Source organism: Saimiri boliviensis, chromosome 14 (genome assembly GCF_048565385.1).
Source record: "Saimiri boliviensis isolate mSaiBol1 chromosome 14, mSaiBol1.pri, whole genome shotgun sequence".
In the NCBI taxonomy this organism is placed as follows: domain Eukaryota; kingdom Metazoa; phylum Chordata; class Mammalia; order Primates; family Cebidae; genus Saimiri; species Saimiri boliviensis.
In genome coordinates this window covers 83,480,476-83,496,097 of record NC_133462.1, presented here as the reverse complement: position 1 = coordinate 83,496,097, position 15,622 = coordinate 83,480,476, and the positions used below count along the sequence as shown (strand labels likewise).

The 15,622-nt window shown below is 44.0% G+C and overlaps 1 protein-coding gene across 2 annotated transcripts in view; it reads left to right on the top strand.

The window, feature by feature from the left end:
* Window positions 1–5,125: 5,125 nt before the first annotated feature.
* The window catches only part of RBM34 (RNA binding motif protein 34), a 30,854-nt gene continuing 20,357 nt past the window's right edge, over window positions 5,126–15,622 (top strand). The window contains exons 1-5 of one of the 2 annotated variants that reach the window (XM_039464332.2): window positions 5,266–5,384; window positions 5,499–5,673; window positions 6,573–6,709; window positions 12,106–12,334; window positions 14,169–14,228. In XM_039464332.2, the coding sequence (XP_039320266.2) occupies window positions 5,332–5,384; window positions 5,499–5,673; window positions 6,573–6,709; window positions 12,106–12,334; window positions 14,169–14,228 (654 nt within the window). In that variant the 5' untranslated portion in view covers window positions 5,266–5,331. Of the gene's footprint in view, window positions 5,385–5,498; window positions 5,674–6,572; window positions 6,710–12,105; window positions 12,335–14,168; window positions 14,229–15,622 lie in introns of both variants that reach the window. The other variant, XM_039464334.2, reaches the window with a different exon arrangement.

Here is a 15,622-nt window from a genome sequence, read left to right as displayed (position 1 = left end):
GAGCCACCGTGCCTGGCCTAGGCATTCTCTTATCTTTGCATACACTATTTTGCTTGAGTCTGAATTTAAATATTTTTCTTATCACTTGGAAAACTGTCCAAATTAGAAATTAAAAGTAGTTTTTTTTAAATTTAACACTTGAAACCATTACCAGCAGCTTTTTAAAATTTTAATTTAGTTGGACCCTCCTGAGTCTTTATACTTCAGTGTGTTCTGTTGGACATTGGAAACATCTGGGCATTGATAAGATTATATTCAGTATTCAGACCCCACTCCCTGACAGTTGGGTGGTACCTGGATGTTGATCTTTAATTTTTAAAGGTCTCTAGTGATACTAACATGCATCTGGGTTGAGAAACACTGCTTTGCCACAAACGTCTAAAAATCTATAATCTAGTTTTTTGGTCCCATGTATTGACTTTCCACCAGAAAAAAAACAAAAAACAAAACAAACAAAAAACCCTTCCTTTAATACAAAGAGAAAGGAAATAAACTTTGTTAAGGCCTAGAAAGCTCAAAACACCTATTTTTTAACGCTTCTTTGTGGTGGCCCTATATTTTCAGAAAAATTCATTTAAGGGATGAGCTTTTAAATCTATGAAACAGTGTTTTCCAAAATGAATTCCTACAACACTGGTCTCAGGAAATGCTCTGGGAATTTATAACCAAATATATTTTGGAAAATCTATGTATAGCACATTTTTAAGAGTCACAGTGTTTGCATATTAAAAACTTGACCTGTGAAGAAATACCTGTCTAAATAACTTCCTTTACCCTACTGTTTTCAATCTTACCTATTTTTTAGTTTTTTTTTTTTCTTTTTTTTGAGATGGAGTCTCACTGTGTCACTCAGACTGGAATGTAATGGCACACTCTTGGCTCACTGCAACCTCCACCTCTCAGGTTCAAGTGATTCTCCTGCCTCAGCCTCCTGAGTAGCTGGGATTACAGGCGAGCCGCATCATGCCTGGCTAATTTTTGTATTTTAGTAGAGACGGTTTCACCATGTTGGTCAGCTGGTCTCAAACTCCTGGCCTTGTGATCTGCCCACCTCAGCCTTCCAAAGTGCTGGATTACAGACATGAGCCACTGAGCCCAGCCAAGGTACTTTTAATATCATGTACTGAGTATGTTACAGAAACAGTGCTAGGTAGGGGAAATTATTCCAAATTTTGTTGGAGTTGAGATTTATACCTTTGGGCTTCTCTGTCCTGCCTGCCTTCTTTGTCCTACTTCCCAGCTTGTTAAGAGAGTTTGAGAATTTTATCGCAGTAGTAGAAGTTGACCTATGCCTACTCCTGGTCACCTAAACTACACTTTACTAAGTTAGTTTACAATTAAGATATTAAGGTGGTATGTTTTTTTTTTTTTTTTTTTTGAGACGGAGTCTTGCTCTGTCACCAAGGCTGGAGTGCAGTGGCGCGATCTCAGCTCACTGCAATCTCCACCTCCCAGGTTCAAGCAATTCTCCTGCCTCAGCCATCTGAGAAGCTGGGACTACAGGCATGTGCCACCAAGCCCAGCTAATTTTTTGCATTTTTAGTATAGACCAGGTTTCACTGTGTTCGCCAGGATGGTCTTGAGCCACCTTGCGCCACCATGTCCTTATATTTTAAAAAATCTCAAAAGAGGTCAGTGATCTCTAAATGGTTATAAACAGAAGTGAATGGCAATGAAGATAATTTTAAAACTATCTCCAACCACAGCGTCTTTCACACTGTTTTCTTCTATAAGTATCTGCTACCTGGTCTGGTGCAGTGGCTCATGCTTGTAATTACAGCATTTTGGGAGGCCTAGATGGGGGGATCACCTACGGTTAGGGGTTCAAGACCACCCTAACCAACATGGAAAAACGCTGTCTCTACTAAAAATACAAAATTAGCCAGGCGTGGTGGTGTCTGCCTGTAATTTCAGCTATTTGGGAGGCTGAGGCAGGAGAATCACTTGAACTGGGGAGGCAGAGGTTGCAATAAGCTGAGATCCTGCCATTGCATTCCAACCTGGGCAATGAGTGAAACACTGTCTAAAAAAAAAAAAAAAAAAAAAAAAATATCTGCTTCCTTTCATTGTTTGTGAGTCCATTTTCCCACCATTCTTCCTCTAATCTTCCTGAGGAATAGTTTCATGGTTTATTTGTGGAAGTAATATAAAACAAAATTGCCGGGCGCGGTGGCTCAAGCCTGTAATCCCAGCACTTTGGGAGGCCGAGGCGGGTGGATCACGAGGTCAAGAGATCGAGACCATCCCGGTCAACATAGTGAAACCCCGTCTCTACTAAAAATACAAAAAATTAGCTGGGCATGGTGGCACGTGCCTGTAATCCCAGCTACTCAGGAGGCTGAGGCAGGAGAATTGCCTGAACCCAGGAGGCAGAGGTTGCGGTGAGCCGAGATCGCGCCATTGCACTCCAGCCTGGGTAACAAGAGTGAAACTCTGTCTCAAAAAAAAAAAAATAATAAAATAAATAAATAAATAAATAAATAAAACAAAATTAAGTGCTAAATTGTAGTCAGGGAGAACAAGTGCATAAGTTGAAAGGTGGCAGTGCACAAGCGTACAAGAGTCAATGACTGATGGTTCCAGGAAAGAGCTGTAAACCTTCAATCAACATAGAAAGGAGATTCACTTGGAAACTGGACATGTAGGCAAGAGCGGAGGGAAAGCATCTGAGAGGCCAGATAGGGTAAGACTGCAATCCTCCAGAGAGGAGGCAATTACTGGAATAATGTTAGGAGTGGAGACAGAAGGAATGGGATTGATTGGAAAAGTGAGGAAAAAATGAATGAAATTTCTTCATTGGACCGTGGCATTTGAGTTGGACAGACATGTGAGTTGTACCGCATGCATGTATGGATGTTTTCTTCATCTTTGTGAACTATCAGAAGATCAAGATTATGGGAAAACAAAATAAGGGGCCCAGTTATCAAAATTCAGGGCCAATCAGTTGAATACTGGTTTTTTTCATAAACTTATCTGAAGGGGGCAGTAAAAGTCACATATATTCCCAGTCAACTTGTATGGAGCAGCTTTCAAAAAGCAAAGCTGTCCCTAAAAGACTCAAAGTCAAATCCTGACTGGATGCGGTGGCTTACGCCTCTCCCAACACTTTGAGAGGCCAAGGCAGGAGGACTGCTCAAGCTCAGGAGTTCAAGACGAGCCTGGACAACTTAGTGAGACTCCCATTTCTATTTAAAAATTTTTTTAAAAGGCCAGGTGTGGTGGCTCACACCTGTAATCCCAGCACTTTGGGAGGCTGAGGCAGGTAGATCACAAAGTCAGGAGTTCAAGACCAGCCTGGCCAACATGATGAAACCCCATCTCTCCTAAAACAAAAACGAAAATTAGCCGGGCATGGTGGCATGCGCCTGTAATCCCAGCTACTGAGGAGGCTGAGACAGGAAAATTGCTTGAACCTGGGAGGCAGAGGTTGCAGTGAGCTATCACCATTGCACTCTAACCTGGGTCACAGAGCAAGACTCCATCTCAAAAAAAAGAAAAAAAAAGAAAAAAACTGGGTGTGGTGCTGCCACCTACAGTTCCAGCTACTCTGTGGTGGGAGGATGGCTTGAGCCCAGGAGGTCAAGGCCGCAGTGACCCATGATCTCACCACTGCACTCCAGCCTGGGTGACAGAGCAAGACCTTGTCTCAAGAAAATGAAAAAAAAAAAAAAAAAAAAAAAAAAAGTCAAATCCTATTTTCACCCTAACTATTCAATGATTTAACTAGTAATCTTTTATTACCCTAAAAGTCAATTTAACAAATATTCACTAGGTACAGTTAATGGAGACACAGCATACACGACGAATAAGACATATAATCCTTACTGTCTTGCCTTTACATCTAAAGAGACTGTAAATAACACTAATGCAAAAAAAAAATAATAATAAAAAATGATTATAGTAAGTACCATGGGGGCTTGGGAAAAGATAACATCCCTATTGTAAATAGCAAATATTTTTTTTTTTCTTTTGAGACGGTCTCACTCTGTCGCCCAGGCTGGAGTGCAGCGGTACCATCACAGCTTACTGCAGACTTGACCTTCCAGGGCTCAAGGGATCCTCCTGCCTCAGCCTCTGAAAGTGCTGGAACTACAGGCACTGAGCGCCAGAGTGCCCACCTAATTTTTTTGTTTTCTGTAGAGAGGAAGTCTCACTAGACTGACCATGCTGGTTTCAAACTCCTGACCTAAAGAAATCCTCACGCCTCAGCCTCCCAATGTGCTGGGATTACAGGCATGAGCCACTGCTCCTGGCCGCAAAGAACTGTTCTTAAGTTAGACAGTATCCGAGCTAGGCCTTGAAGGATGGGCATTATTTTGCAGAAGGGTAAAGGGGAGGGCAATTACAACAGAGGGGATAGGAATAACAAGAGGTGGTGGGAAAAGCAAGCTAGAATGTCAGGGGCTGGAGGGAGATGAGTCTGGGAGGAGGGGCTGAGAACACCTTGAATGTAAGCATCTGCTTTTCCTGGTAGAACAACAGCAGGGTCGCATTGCAACTTTCGAATTGCATGTTGATGTGATTCGTTAGAGCTGTGGTCTCCAACTATTTGTTTTCAACTTTATTTTGGGATAATGTCATATTTCAGAAAAGTTTCAAGAAGAGTGCAAAGAACTCTGTATTCTTCATAGCGATTAGCCAGTTGTAAACACTCCATTGCGTTCACCCCTAACCGCATTTCTTGCCAAACCTCCCTCCTTCCTTTTCTTGGTTTTTTGTTTGTTTGACATGGAGTTTCGCTCTGGCACCCAGGCTGGAGTGCAATGGCGCCATCTCGGCTCACCGCAACCTCCGTCCGCCTCTTGAGTTCAAGCGATTCTCCTACCTCAGGCTCCAGAGTAGCTGGGTTTACCGGCAACCGCCACCACGCCCGGTTAATTTTTAGTAGAGACCGGGTTTCTCCATGTTGGTCAGGCTGATCTCGAACTCCCGACCTCAGGTGATCCGCCCGCCTCGGCATCCCAAAATGCTGGGATTACAGGTGTAAGCCACCGCGCCTGGCCCCCTCCATCCTTTTCAACAAGTCAGTATTGTACGTGCTTCTCCCTCGGCTTGGGTTGACGCCCCGCTCCTAGCCTGGCTGATTGTTCACACTGCAGGCTTGAACCACTCCCGGAAGACGTCCTTCACTCCCAAAATGAGGTTTCTCTGAAACGACGAGGATCACCAAACGAAGGGGACAAACCGGCCCCCGGCCTGAGCGCCTCCCTCCAGCGCCTAGCCGCCCCAGATGGACTGGAGAGGCGGGGGCGTGGCCCCAAAGCGGAAGTGCCCGGAACCCGGAAGTGCGAGCTCCAGCGCCGCTGCCATCTGGGAGGCCTCGAAGTCAGAATGGCCTTGGAAGGGAAGAACAAACGGAAGAGAAAAAGAAGTGTCGGGAAGGGGTGAGTGGCGCGCGAGACGAGTAGCTGGGCAGGGATATTGTAAGTTCCCTCGTGCTGGCGAAGCGCGGGACGGGGCGGGGCGGGGCGTGGCTGAGTTCTGGCGTCCGTTTCTAGACAGAACCGTGAAGTCTGCGTTCGCGGGAGTCCGCCGGAGCACTACGAGGTTGGACAGGTCGCCAGTAGCTTATTCTGCGGCGAGCGCCCTTCCAGAGGTGGCAACGGTCGGCTGGCGTCGCTCTTCACCCCTTTGGATCCTCAGGTTCAACCTGTGTATGTGCCTGTGCCTAAAGTAAGTCACTGGGCTTTCTCCCCGAATGGCTCCTTAGAACCACGTACTCCTAAAACTAGCTTCTTACCTACCGCGTAAAACGTGATTTCTTTTTTTTTTTTTTTTTTTTTTTTTTTTTTTTTTGAGACAGAGTTTCGCTTTTGTTACCCAGGCTGGAGTGCAATGGCGCGATCTCGGCTCACCGCAACCTCCGCCTCCTGGGCTCAGGCAATTCTCCTGCCTCAGCCTCCTGAGTAGCTGGGATTACAGGCACGCGCCACCACGCCCAGCTAATTTTTTGTATTTTTAGTAGAGACGGGGTTTCACCATGTTGACCAGGATGGTCTCGATCTCTCGACCTCGTGATCCACCCGCCTCGGCCTCCCAAAGTGCTGGGATTACAGGCTTGAGCCACCGCGCCCGGCCCAAGCGTGATTTCTAAAGGGGGCAGACACGATTCGTTTTAAGTAACCTTTCATGACTCTTACATACCGGTGAGAGAGAAGAGATGCTCATTTAGAAAGTCCACTATTTTAGCCGGGCGCGGTGGCTCAAGCCTGTAATCCCAGCACTTTGGGAGGCTGAGGCGGGTGGATCACGAGGTCAAGAGATCGAAACCATCCTGGTCAACATGGTGAAACCCCGTCTCTACTAAAAATACAAAAAAAAAAAAAAAAAATTAGCTGGGCATGGTGGCGCGTGCCTGTAATCCCAGCTACTCAGGAGGCTGAGGCAGGAGAATTGCCTGAACCCAGGAGGCGGAGGTTGCGGTGAGCCGAGATCGCGCCATTGCACCCCAGCCTGGGTAACAAGAGTGAAACTCCGTCTCAAAAAAAAAAAAGAAAGTCCACTATTTTATGGCTTAGGGTCAGAATTCTAAAAGGATAGGGTCTCAAATACAACTTCACACTTTTGAAAAGGAAACCACCAAAAAAAGGAAATGGAATGAGGAGGAAGAAAGTGCTTCCCCGATTGAAAGACCACTTTTGCAGGAATCTGCAAAAAAAGTGAAAGCGAAGAAGAAACACACTAATGCAGAAAAAAGGTTGGCAAACAGGTTGGTACAATTCTCTTACTTGATGTTAAACTAAATAGTAAAGAAGTCAACATTCCTATACCTGCAATATTCGTCTTAGTTTTCTCATTTCATATTTCTGTTACTTTCAAAACTTCATGGACAATCTAGTACATACAGAAGAGTTGAAAAGGCTAAGGAACCCCATGTACTCAGCGTCAGCAATTACTCATATTTGAGGCCAGGCGCGGTGGCTCAAGCTTGTAATCCAAGTACTTTGGGGGCCAAGGCGGGCGGATCACCTGAGGTCGGGAGTTCAAGACCAGCCTGACCAACATAGTGAAACCCTGTTTAAAAAAAAAAAAAAAAAAATTACTCATATTTGGTCAGCCATTTTTATTTTTACCCCACTCACATACCCTCTCATTATTTGTTTTTGTTTGTTTTGAGATGAGTCTTGCTGCAATGCTCAGGCTGCAGTGGAGTGCCATGGCGTCTCGGCTCACTGCAACCTCTGCTTTCCAGGAAGGGCCTCCGAGTAACTGGGACTACAGGCGCAGGCCACCACTCCTGGCTAATTTTTGTATTTTTAGTCGAGATGGGGTTTCACCTTGTTGGCCAGGCTGGTCTCGAGCTCCTGACCTCAAGCTATCTGCCCGCCTTGAGCTCCCAAAGTGTTTGGATTACAGGCATGAGCCACAGCGCCTACCACCTCCCATTATTTGGAAGCAAAATGAAAACTTAGATTTCATCTGTAAATATTTCAGCATGTGTATAAAAGAAGAGTTTGGTTTGCTTTTTTTTTTTTTTTATTTTTTTATTTTTTTTTATTTTTTGAGACCGAGTTTCGCTCTTGTTACCCAGGCTGGAGTGCAATGGCACGATCTCGGCTCACCGCAACCTCCGCCTCCTGGGTTCAGGCAATTCTCCTGCCTCAGCCTCCTGAGTAGCTGAGATTACAGGCACGCACCACCATGCCCAGCTAATTTTTTGTATTTTAAGTAGAGACAGGGTTTCACCATGTTGACCAGGATGGTCTCGATCTCCTGACCTCGTGATCCACCCGCCTCAGCCTCCCAAAGTGCTGGGATTACAGGCTTGAGCCACCGCGCCCGGCTTGGTTTGCTTTTTAAAACGTATGTGTATTTTGTTTACTATTGTCTTGTTTCTTTTGTTTGTTTGTTTTATCCCAGGACAGAGACAGAAGAGTTTGATGATTTGAAACTTATTCAGAGACCAAATTTCCCCCATTAACATTTTCTTTTTTGTGTGTGAGACACGGTCTGGCTCTATCGCCCAGGCTGGAGTGGAGTGGTGTGATCGGGGCTCACTGCAACCTTTGCCTCCGGAACTCAATCTGGCCTCCCACCTCAGCCTCCTGAGTAGCTTGGACTACAGGCATGCACCACCACCCCCAGCTAATCGTTGTATTTTTTGTAGAGACGGGACTTTGCCATGTCACCCAGGCTGGTCGAAAACCCCTCGACTCAAGTGATCCAGCCAGTATTTTTTTTTCTTCAAACAACAGAGACAGGGTCTTAGTGTGTTGCCCAGGCTGGTCCTGAACTCCTGGGCTCAAACCATCCTCCTGAGTCTGCCTCCCAAAGTGCTAGGATTACAGGCATGACCCACCATATCTGGCTGACGTAACACTGTTTAACAGTATATTTGAATCAAGTTATAAACAGTGATACCGTCACATGTACCTAGTTAAGTCTTCATTCCTCTCTTGTTTACCACTCTCCTCAAGCCCTTTATTTGCTTTTCCCTTTTCTCCTTTCAACTGAAGACATTTTTACCAGTTCTGGAGCTGGTTAATCACTAACAATTGGGAACTGCTTTTCGTCCTCCTATTTAAGCTTAATGCATCTGTATAGCCTTATTTCTTCTCCTCTGTTAGAGAAAGATGTCTTCCTTCTTGTCCAAGATTAACTCAACCACTTGGATACTGTGTACCACGTGCCTGCTCTTCTGCTTCCTTAGGGATTGTGCCGTTAGATCTATCCACTTTATCTTTCCCTTATCCCTTTTTTTTTTTTTGAGATGGAGTTTGGCTCTTGTCACCCAGGCTGGAGTGCAATGGTGCAATCTCAGCTCACTGCAACTTCTGCCTTACAGGTTCAAGCTATTCTCCTGCCTCAGCCTCCTGAGTAGCTGGAATAACAGGCGCCTGCCACCATGCTCAGCTAATTTTAGTATTTTTATTTTTTTAGTAGAGATGAGGTTTCACCATGTTGGCCAGGCTGGTCTCAAACTCCTGATTTCAGGTGATCCAGCCGCCTTGGCCTTCCAAAGTGCTGGGATTACAGGCATGAGCCACTGTGCCCGGCCCTTATCCCTCTTTCCACTATATGGACATCCTCAAGATTCTTTTTTTTTTTTTTTCGAGACGGAGTTTCGCTCTTGTTACCCAGGCTGGAGTGCAATGGCGCGATCTCGGCTCACCGCAACCTCCGCCTCCTGGGTTCAGACAATTCTCCTGCCTCAGCCTCCTGAGTAGCTGGGATTACAGGCACGTGCCACCATGCCCAGCTAATTTTTTGTATTTTTAGTAGAGACAGGGTTTCACCATGTTGACCAGGATGGTCTTGATCTCTCGACCTCGTGATCCACCCGCCTCAGCCTCCCAAAGTACTGGGATTACAGGCTTGAGCCACTGCGCCCGGCCCAAGATTCTAATCTTTAAAAAGGACATTTCCTCCCCAGCTGTCAAAAAAATCAATATAATTGAGTGTCTGTTTGCTGCCGTTCCCACAATCCTTCCCTTCATAGTCTAGCTTTTAGAAAAAGTCTTGTATTTCTCCCTTTTTTTGATCTATTCGCCCTTCCATGCACTTGCAGTCTGTGTTTTATTCTCCGTCCTTACTGTCCCTCTGAAGCAGTGTTCACTGAGGCTACCCTGACCTCTCTGACATATCTAATGAGCAGCACCCCTTTTGTCTTATGAGTCCTCTTACATTTCTTTGGCTGCTTTTTTTGTTGAAGCTACTAGATTCTCTGAGAGAAGTATCTTCTGATCCTCCTCTTGTAAATTCTTTCTAGATGTTATTGTATCTTTTCCTGTGACTACTCTTTAAATGTGCATTTCCCTCAAGGGGTCTTATTCTTGGTCATATTCTCATGACCCTTTGTCACCCTGTGTTGTGGGCAGTACCTTTTATGGCTGCCCTGATCACTCTCCTGATCTCCAGACTTGTATGTTTGTTTGCCTACTGGCATTTGCACCTCTAGTCCATATTTACCTCCAGGTAAGAATGCTCCAGGGTGAGCTCTTCATTCTCATCAGACCTGTCCTTGGCATGAACGCTAAGTTAGTGGCCTGACAGCCATCCTGTCCTCTTTCCTTTCCTTGCTTAGCTAATCAGTTGCCAAGTCCTGATGATGCTGTTTTTTACTTATCTCTTTAATCTGTCTTCCTCTTCACTTCCTTCCCTGCTCTGGTCCGTCTGTTGTCTTCTCAGATACACACTGTTGTAACCATCTCCTTACTGGTCTCTCTTCTCCAACTTTATACCCCTTCTAATTATCTTCCACTCTTTTGCCCAGATGATCTTTCGTAGGTGCTCTCGTAGTTGTCAGTGTTTCCTCGTCTCCAGTAGGATAAAATCTAAGCACTTTTGTGTAATATTGAAGGTCCTTCCTGACCTGGTTCCCACCTTACCATACGGTCTCATTTCTTTTCACTCCTGCTAGGTACTTTATATACTGTAGTGAGGAAAACACCAGACATGGACCCTGTCCTCAGGGGAGGAGTAGTAACAGTCCACTTTTACTGGACTATGTGCCAGACACTGATTTCCTCCTCTGAGAAGCTTTTCTTCTTTATGTTATGTTTGCATACTGTGTATTATAGCTGCTACCATTTTATTGTGAACTGGCTCTGTCTCTTCACTGGACTATTGGAGGCCTTTGATTGTTTCTTTATCTTTGTATCCTCAGACCCTAGAACTGAGTAGGCACCCAGTAAGTATTTGCTGATGAGTGAGTCATTTTTATGATTATTTGCTCTTCTCTTCCCTCACTCCTTAATGTCCTTTAGTTCTCTTTCTGATTGATGCTCAGACCTTGCTTACCGTATCCAGCAATACTTTATATTGTGCTTACCATTTCACAATTTACTTTTGGTAAGAGTCCTTTAAGTGTTAACAGGAGTATTAGAAGGAGGGAATCTGGTTTTTCCTATCGGTCATATTACTTGTACAAAGTAAGTCTCCTGCTGGCATATTAACCGTTTTAGATTCTCAGGAAGTGCGATAGTGTCCCTAAAGGTCTAGAGTAGAAAATGAAATTAGACATTGATAGAGTGTAAACTGAATCTCCAAGAGCTCTAAGTGAATCAGCTTTTGTTTAGACGAACTTGCTGCTGCCGTTGCCTGGCAGTTTTAATGTGTTCAGAAATTGAGCTTTACTTTTTCTGGCTGGGTGCAGTGGCTCACACCTGTAATCCTAGCACTTTGGGAGGCTGAGGTGGGCCAGTGGCTTGAGTCACGAGTTCAAGACCAGCCTGGGCAACATAGCAAAACCCTGTCTCTACAAAAAAATATAAAAGGCTGGGGGCGGTGGCTCATATCTGTAGTCCCAGCACTTTGGGAGGCCGAGGCTGGCAGATTACTTGAGGTCAGGAGTTCCAGATCAGCCTGGCCAACATGGTGAAACCCCATCTCTACTAAAAACGAAAAAAATTAGCCAGGCATGGTGGTGGGCGCCTGTAATCCCAGCTACTTGGGAGACTGAGGCAGGAGAATCACTTGAACTCAGGAGGCAGAGGTTGCAATGAGCTGAGATTGTTCCATTGCACTGCAGCCTAGGTGACAGAGTGAAACTCCATCTCAAAAATAAAATAAAATAAAATAAAATAAGCCCGGCATGGCAGCATGCACCTGTGGTCCCAGCTACTTGGGAGGCTGAGGTGGATGGATTGAACTTTTTTCTTTCTTTTTTTTTTTTTTTTTTGAGACGGAGTTTCGCTCTTGTTACCCAGGCTGTAGTGCAATGGCGTGATCTCGGCTCACTGCAACCTCCGCCTCCTGGGTTCAGGCAATTCTCCTGCTTCAGCCTCCTGAGTAGCTGGGGTTACAGACACGCGCCACCATGCCCAGCTAATTTTTTGTATTTTTAGTAGAGGCAGGGTTGGGGTTTCACCATGTTGACCAGGATGGTCTCGATCTCTTGACCTCGTGATCCACCTGCCTCGGCCTCCCAAAGTGCTGGGATTACAGGCTTGCGCCACCGCACCCGGCTGAATTTTTTTTCTAAAAATACCAGTCAGTATCTAGATAATGCTGCTCCAAAAATTTTGATGTATTTGTGAGTGGTAAATTAGGAAAATCCAGGAGACATTGGGAAATATTTCTAATCAAAGCTGTGCTTTGTCAAATACTAGACCTAACTTGCATTACTTTTACAGCTTCTTTTGTTTTATTTTTTGTCTTAAAAAGGGAAAGTGCTCTATTGAGTGCTGATTTAGAAGAAGAAATTCACCAGAAACAAGGGCAGAAAAGGAAAAAGTCTCAATCTGGTGTTAAAGGAGCAGATAGAAAAGTACTTGATGTAGATGACACAGTTGTAAGTCAAAGAAGAAAAATTCAAATCAACCAAGAAGAAGAGAGATTAAAGAATGAGAGAACTGTGTTTGTCGGAAATTTGCCTGTTACATGTGATAAGAAGGTGAGTTTGTATATTGTAAAAGTTCAGAGAAGATAATAACTTTGTTTAGTCTTCCTTTGTTGAATAAACATTCAATAATAAGTCATGGATATAACTTCATTGTAAGTAATTACAGAAATCATGCTAATATAAATGGATTCCAATATCCACCCCCTCCTTTCCATTCCTGTAGTCTCTGCCCTACCTCATTCAGGCTTTTGTAGATTATATTTGAATATTGCAGTGACCTTCTGCCTGGTTTTTTTCTTTTCAGCCTTATCTCCTGTTATATGCCACTCCATATAACATAAGCTCCATATGTTTAAAGATATTTTTCTTTTTTCTTTTCTTTTTCAAGACAGGTTCTCACTGTCACATAGGCTGGAGTATAGTTGCATGATCATTGCTCACAGCAGCCTCAAACTCCTGGACTCAAGTGGTCTTGCTGCCTCAGCCTCCCGAGTAGCTGGGACTACAGGTGCATACCACCATGCCTAGCTAATTTTTGTATTTTTTTTTGGTGGAGACAGGGTACTTGCTATGTTGCCTAGGCTGGTCTTAAACTCCTGGGCTCAAGCGATCTGCCCTCCTCGGCCTCCCATGGTGCTGGGACTTCAGGCATGAGCCATTGGGCCCGATCTTTTTTCGTCGCTCTATCTCTGACACCTGAAATGGTGCCTTGTGCATAGTAAATATGTGTTGTTTAAAGAATGAAGATATCCTGAGTTTCTTCCGTGGCATGAGGATCACTGAAGCAAAACCTGCCCTTGGCTTCTGCTTGTTCATGTGGTAGTAACTGTTGCAATCCTTGGCTCAGCATCCTGCTCATATTTTGAAGGACAAGTTAAATTCTACTTCATTAAAAACAGTAGAAAACTCCTTTTTGAGGCTAGCCATGGTGGCTAACGTCTGTAATCCCAGTACTCTGCAAGGCCAAGGCAGGTGGATCCCTTGAGACTGGGAGTTCGAGACCTGCCTGGCCAACATGGTGAAACCCATTCTCTACTAAAAGTTCAAAACGTTAGCTGGGTTTGATGACACATGCCTGTAATCCCGGCTACTTTGTAGGCTGAGGCAGGAGAATCACTTGAACCCAGGAAGGGGAGGTTGCAGGAACCAAGATCATGCCACTGCACTCCAGCCTAGTTGACAGAGTGAGTGAGACTCCATCTCAAAAAAAAAAAAAAATTATTCAAGTTTATTTCTGGTTTAAACCAATGTGAAAAGATGAGAGAATCTATGGAAGTTATAAGTCTACCCTTAATTTACATGTGATAAAGGTTATAAAAGATTGAAAGCAAAGCATTATACATCCAATGGATACTAATATGAGCTTGAATTGTGTTTTTTTTGTTTTTGTTTTTGAGACAGAGTCTCACAAGTTTCAGTAAAAGTTTTTTGATCATCCAGCTGAATAGTCACCTGCTTTTCCTGAAATGTTCTTTAAAAAGTAGGCCAGGTGCGGTGGCTCGTGCCTGTAATCGTAGCACTTTGAGAGGTTGAGGCAGGTGGATCACCTGAGATCTGGAGTTGAAGACCAGACTGCCCAACATGGCGAAACCCCATCTCTACCAAAAGCACAAAAATTAGCCGGGCGTGATGGTGCGCTCCTGTAATCCCAGGTACTTGGGAGACTGAGGCAGGAGAATCACTTGAACCAGTCGGGCAGAGGTTGCAGTAAGCCCAGATTGAGCCACTGAACTCCAGCCTGGGTGAAAGAGCAAGACTCCATCTCAGAACAAAACAAAACAAAACCGGCAGTGAAGATTATCAGACACTTTTACTTCTTTTTGTAGCACTTATTTGATGTTCTGAGGGTGAGCTAACATGTATTTTTTTTTTTTTTTAATTTTAGAAGCTGAAGTCGTTTTTTAAAGAGTATGGACCAATAGAATCTGTACGATTTCGTTCTCTGGTATGTTGTATTCCCCCTTAAAATAATTTGTTGCATTTAAATCAGATTAATTTCTTGCCGTTAGTGAGATGGAGGTTCTAAGTCTACCCTTAATTTACATGTGATAAAGGTTATAAAAGATTGAAAGCAAAGCATTATACATCCAATGGATACTAATATGAGCTTGAATTGTGTTTTTTTTTTCACATTAATCTTTTGAATCGATAGAGTTGCTCTAATTACCTGTTGCTGACTCTTAAACTTTGTTAAATAATGTAGTGAATTTATCTAATGAAATGATACTTTTGCTATGAAAGTCTGCAATGTATTTTGGAGGGTGGATGGGTGACTTATGTGCTGTGTCAACAGAATAGGCTAAAAAGTTAATACTGATTAGCATTGCTGGAATCCTAGGCATTCTCATCCTATGTCCTATAATACGCATTTAGCATGGGAGATGGGTATGATTGCTGCAAACAGTCCTTGTTCTCCGAGCACAGACAAAGTATTTAAGTCAATTTAATGTTAAAACTTTATAGAAGTCAGTTGGATTTTATCAGCTCAGCACTCTGGACCACTTATAGCCACATTCTTTGGAGCAGGAAATAAGTATCATTTATCCTTCATTTTCCCATACATTTTTTTTTAACTGCATAGGCATAGTTGACATCCCATAGCCTGTGTTTTTAGACACCATTACATAATTAATGTATGTCAGAATATAGGAAATGTTTATTATTATTATTATTATTATTATTTTGAGACAGAGTCTCGCTCTGTCTGTTACCCAGGCTGGAGTACTGTGGTGTGATCTGGGTTCCCTGTACCCTTTGCCTCCTGGCTTCAAGCAGTTCTCATGCCTCAGCCTCCTAAGTAGCTGGGATTACAGGCGTGCACTATCATGCCCAGCTAATTTTTGTATTTTTAGTCGAGACAGGGTCTCACCATGTTGTCCAGGCTGGTCTCAAACTCCCGACCTCAGGTGATTTGCCTGCCTCAGCCTTCCAAAGTGCTGGGATTACAGGTGTGAGCCATCGTGCCTGGCCTATTTCATGTTTCTAGTTGCTCCTTCTCATGTGATTCTCTAGAATAGAATTTCTCAACCTCCATACAGTTGACGTTTTGGGCTGGATAATTCTTTGCTGTTGGAGGATGCCGTGTGTATTATAGCATGTTTGGTAACATCCATGGTCTTTACCCACTAGATGCTAGTAGCACCCCCTTCACGTCAGTTGAACAATGAAAATACCTTCAGGCATTGCCAAATGTTAGAGAAGGCAAAACTGCCCACTTCCGTGCAAGTGGACAGTACCCAAAGTTTTGACCGTTCCTGTAATTTCTGTTAGGGTGTTTATTTCCCACTTTTATCATGTCTTTTTGCCTGCTCTTTTGAGTTCCATTTCCCCGTACCAGAC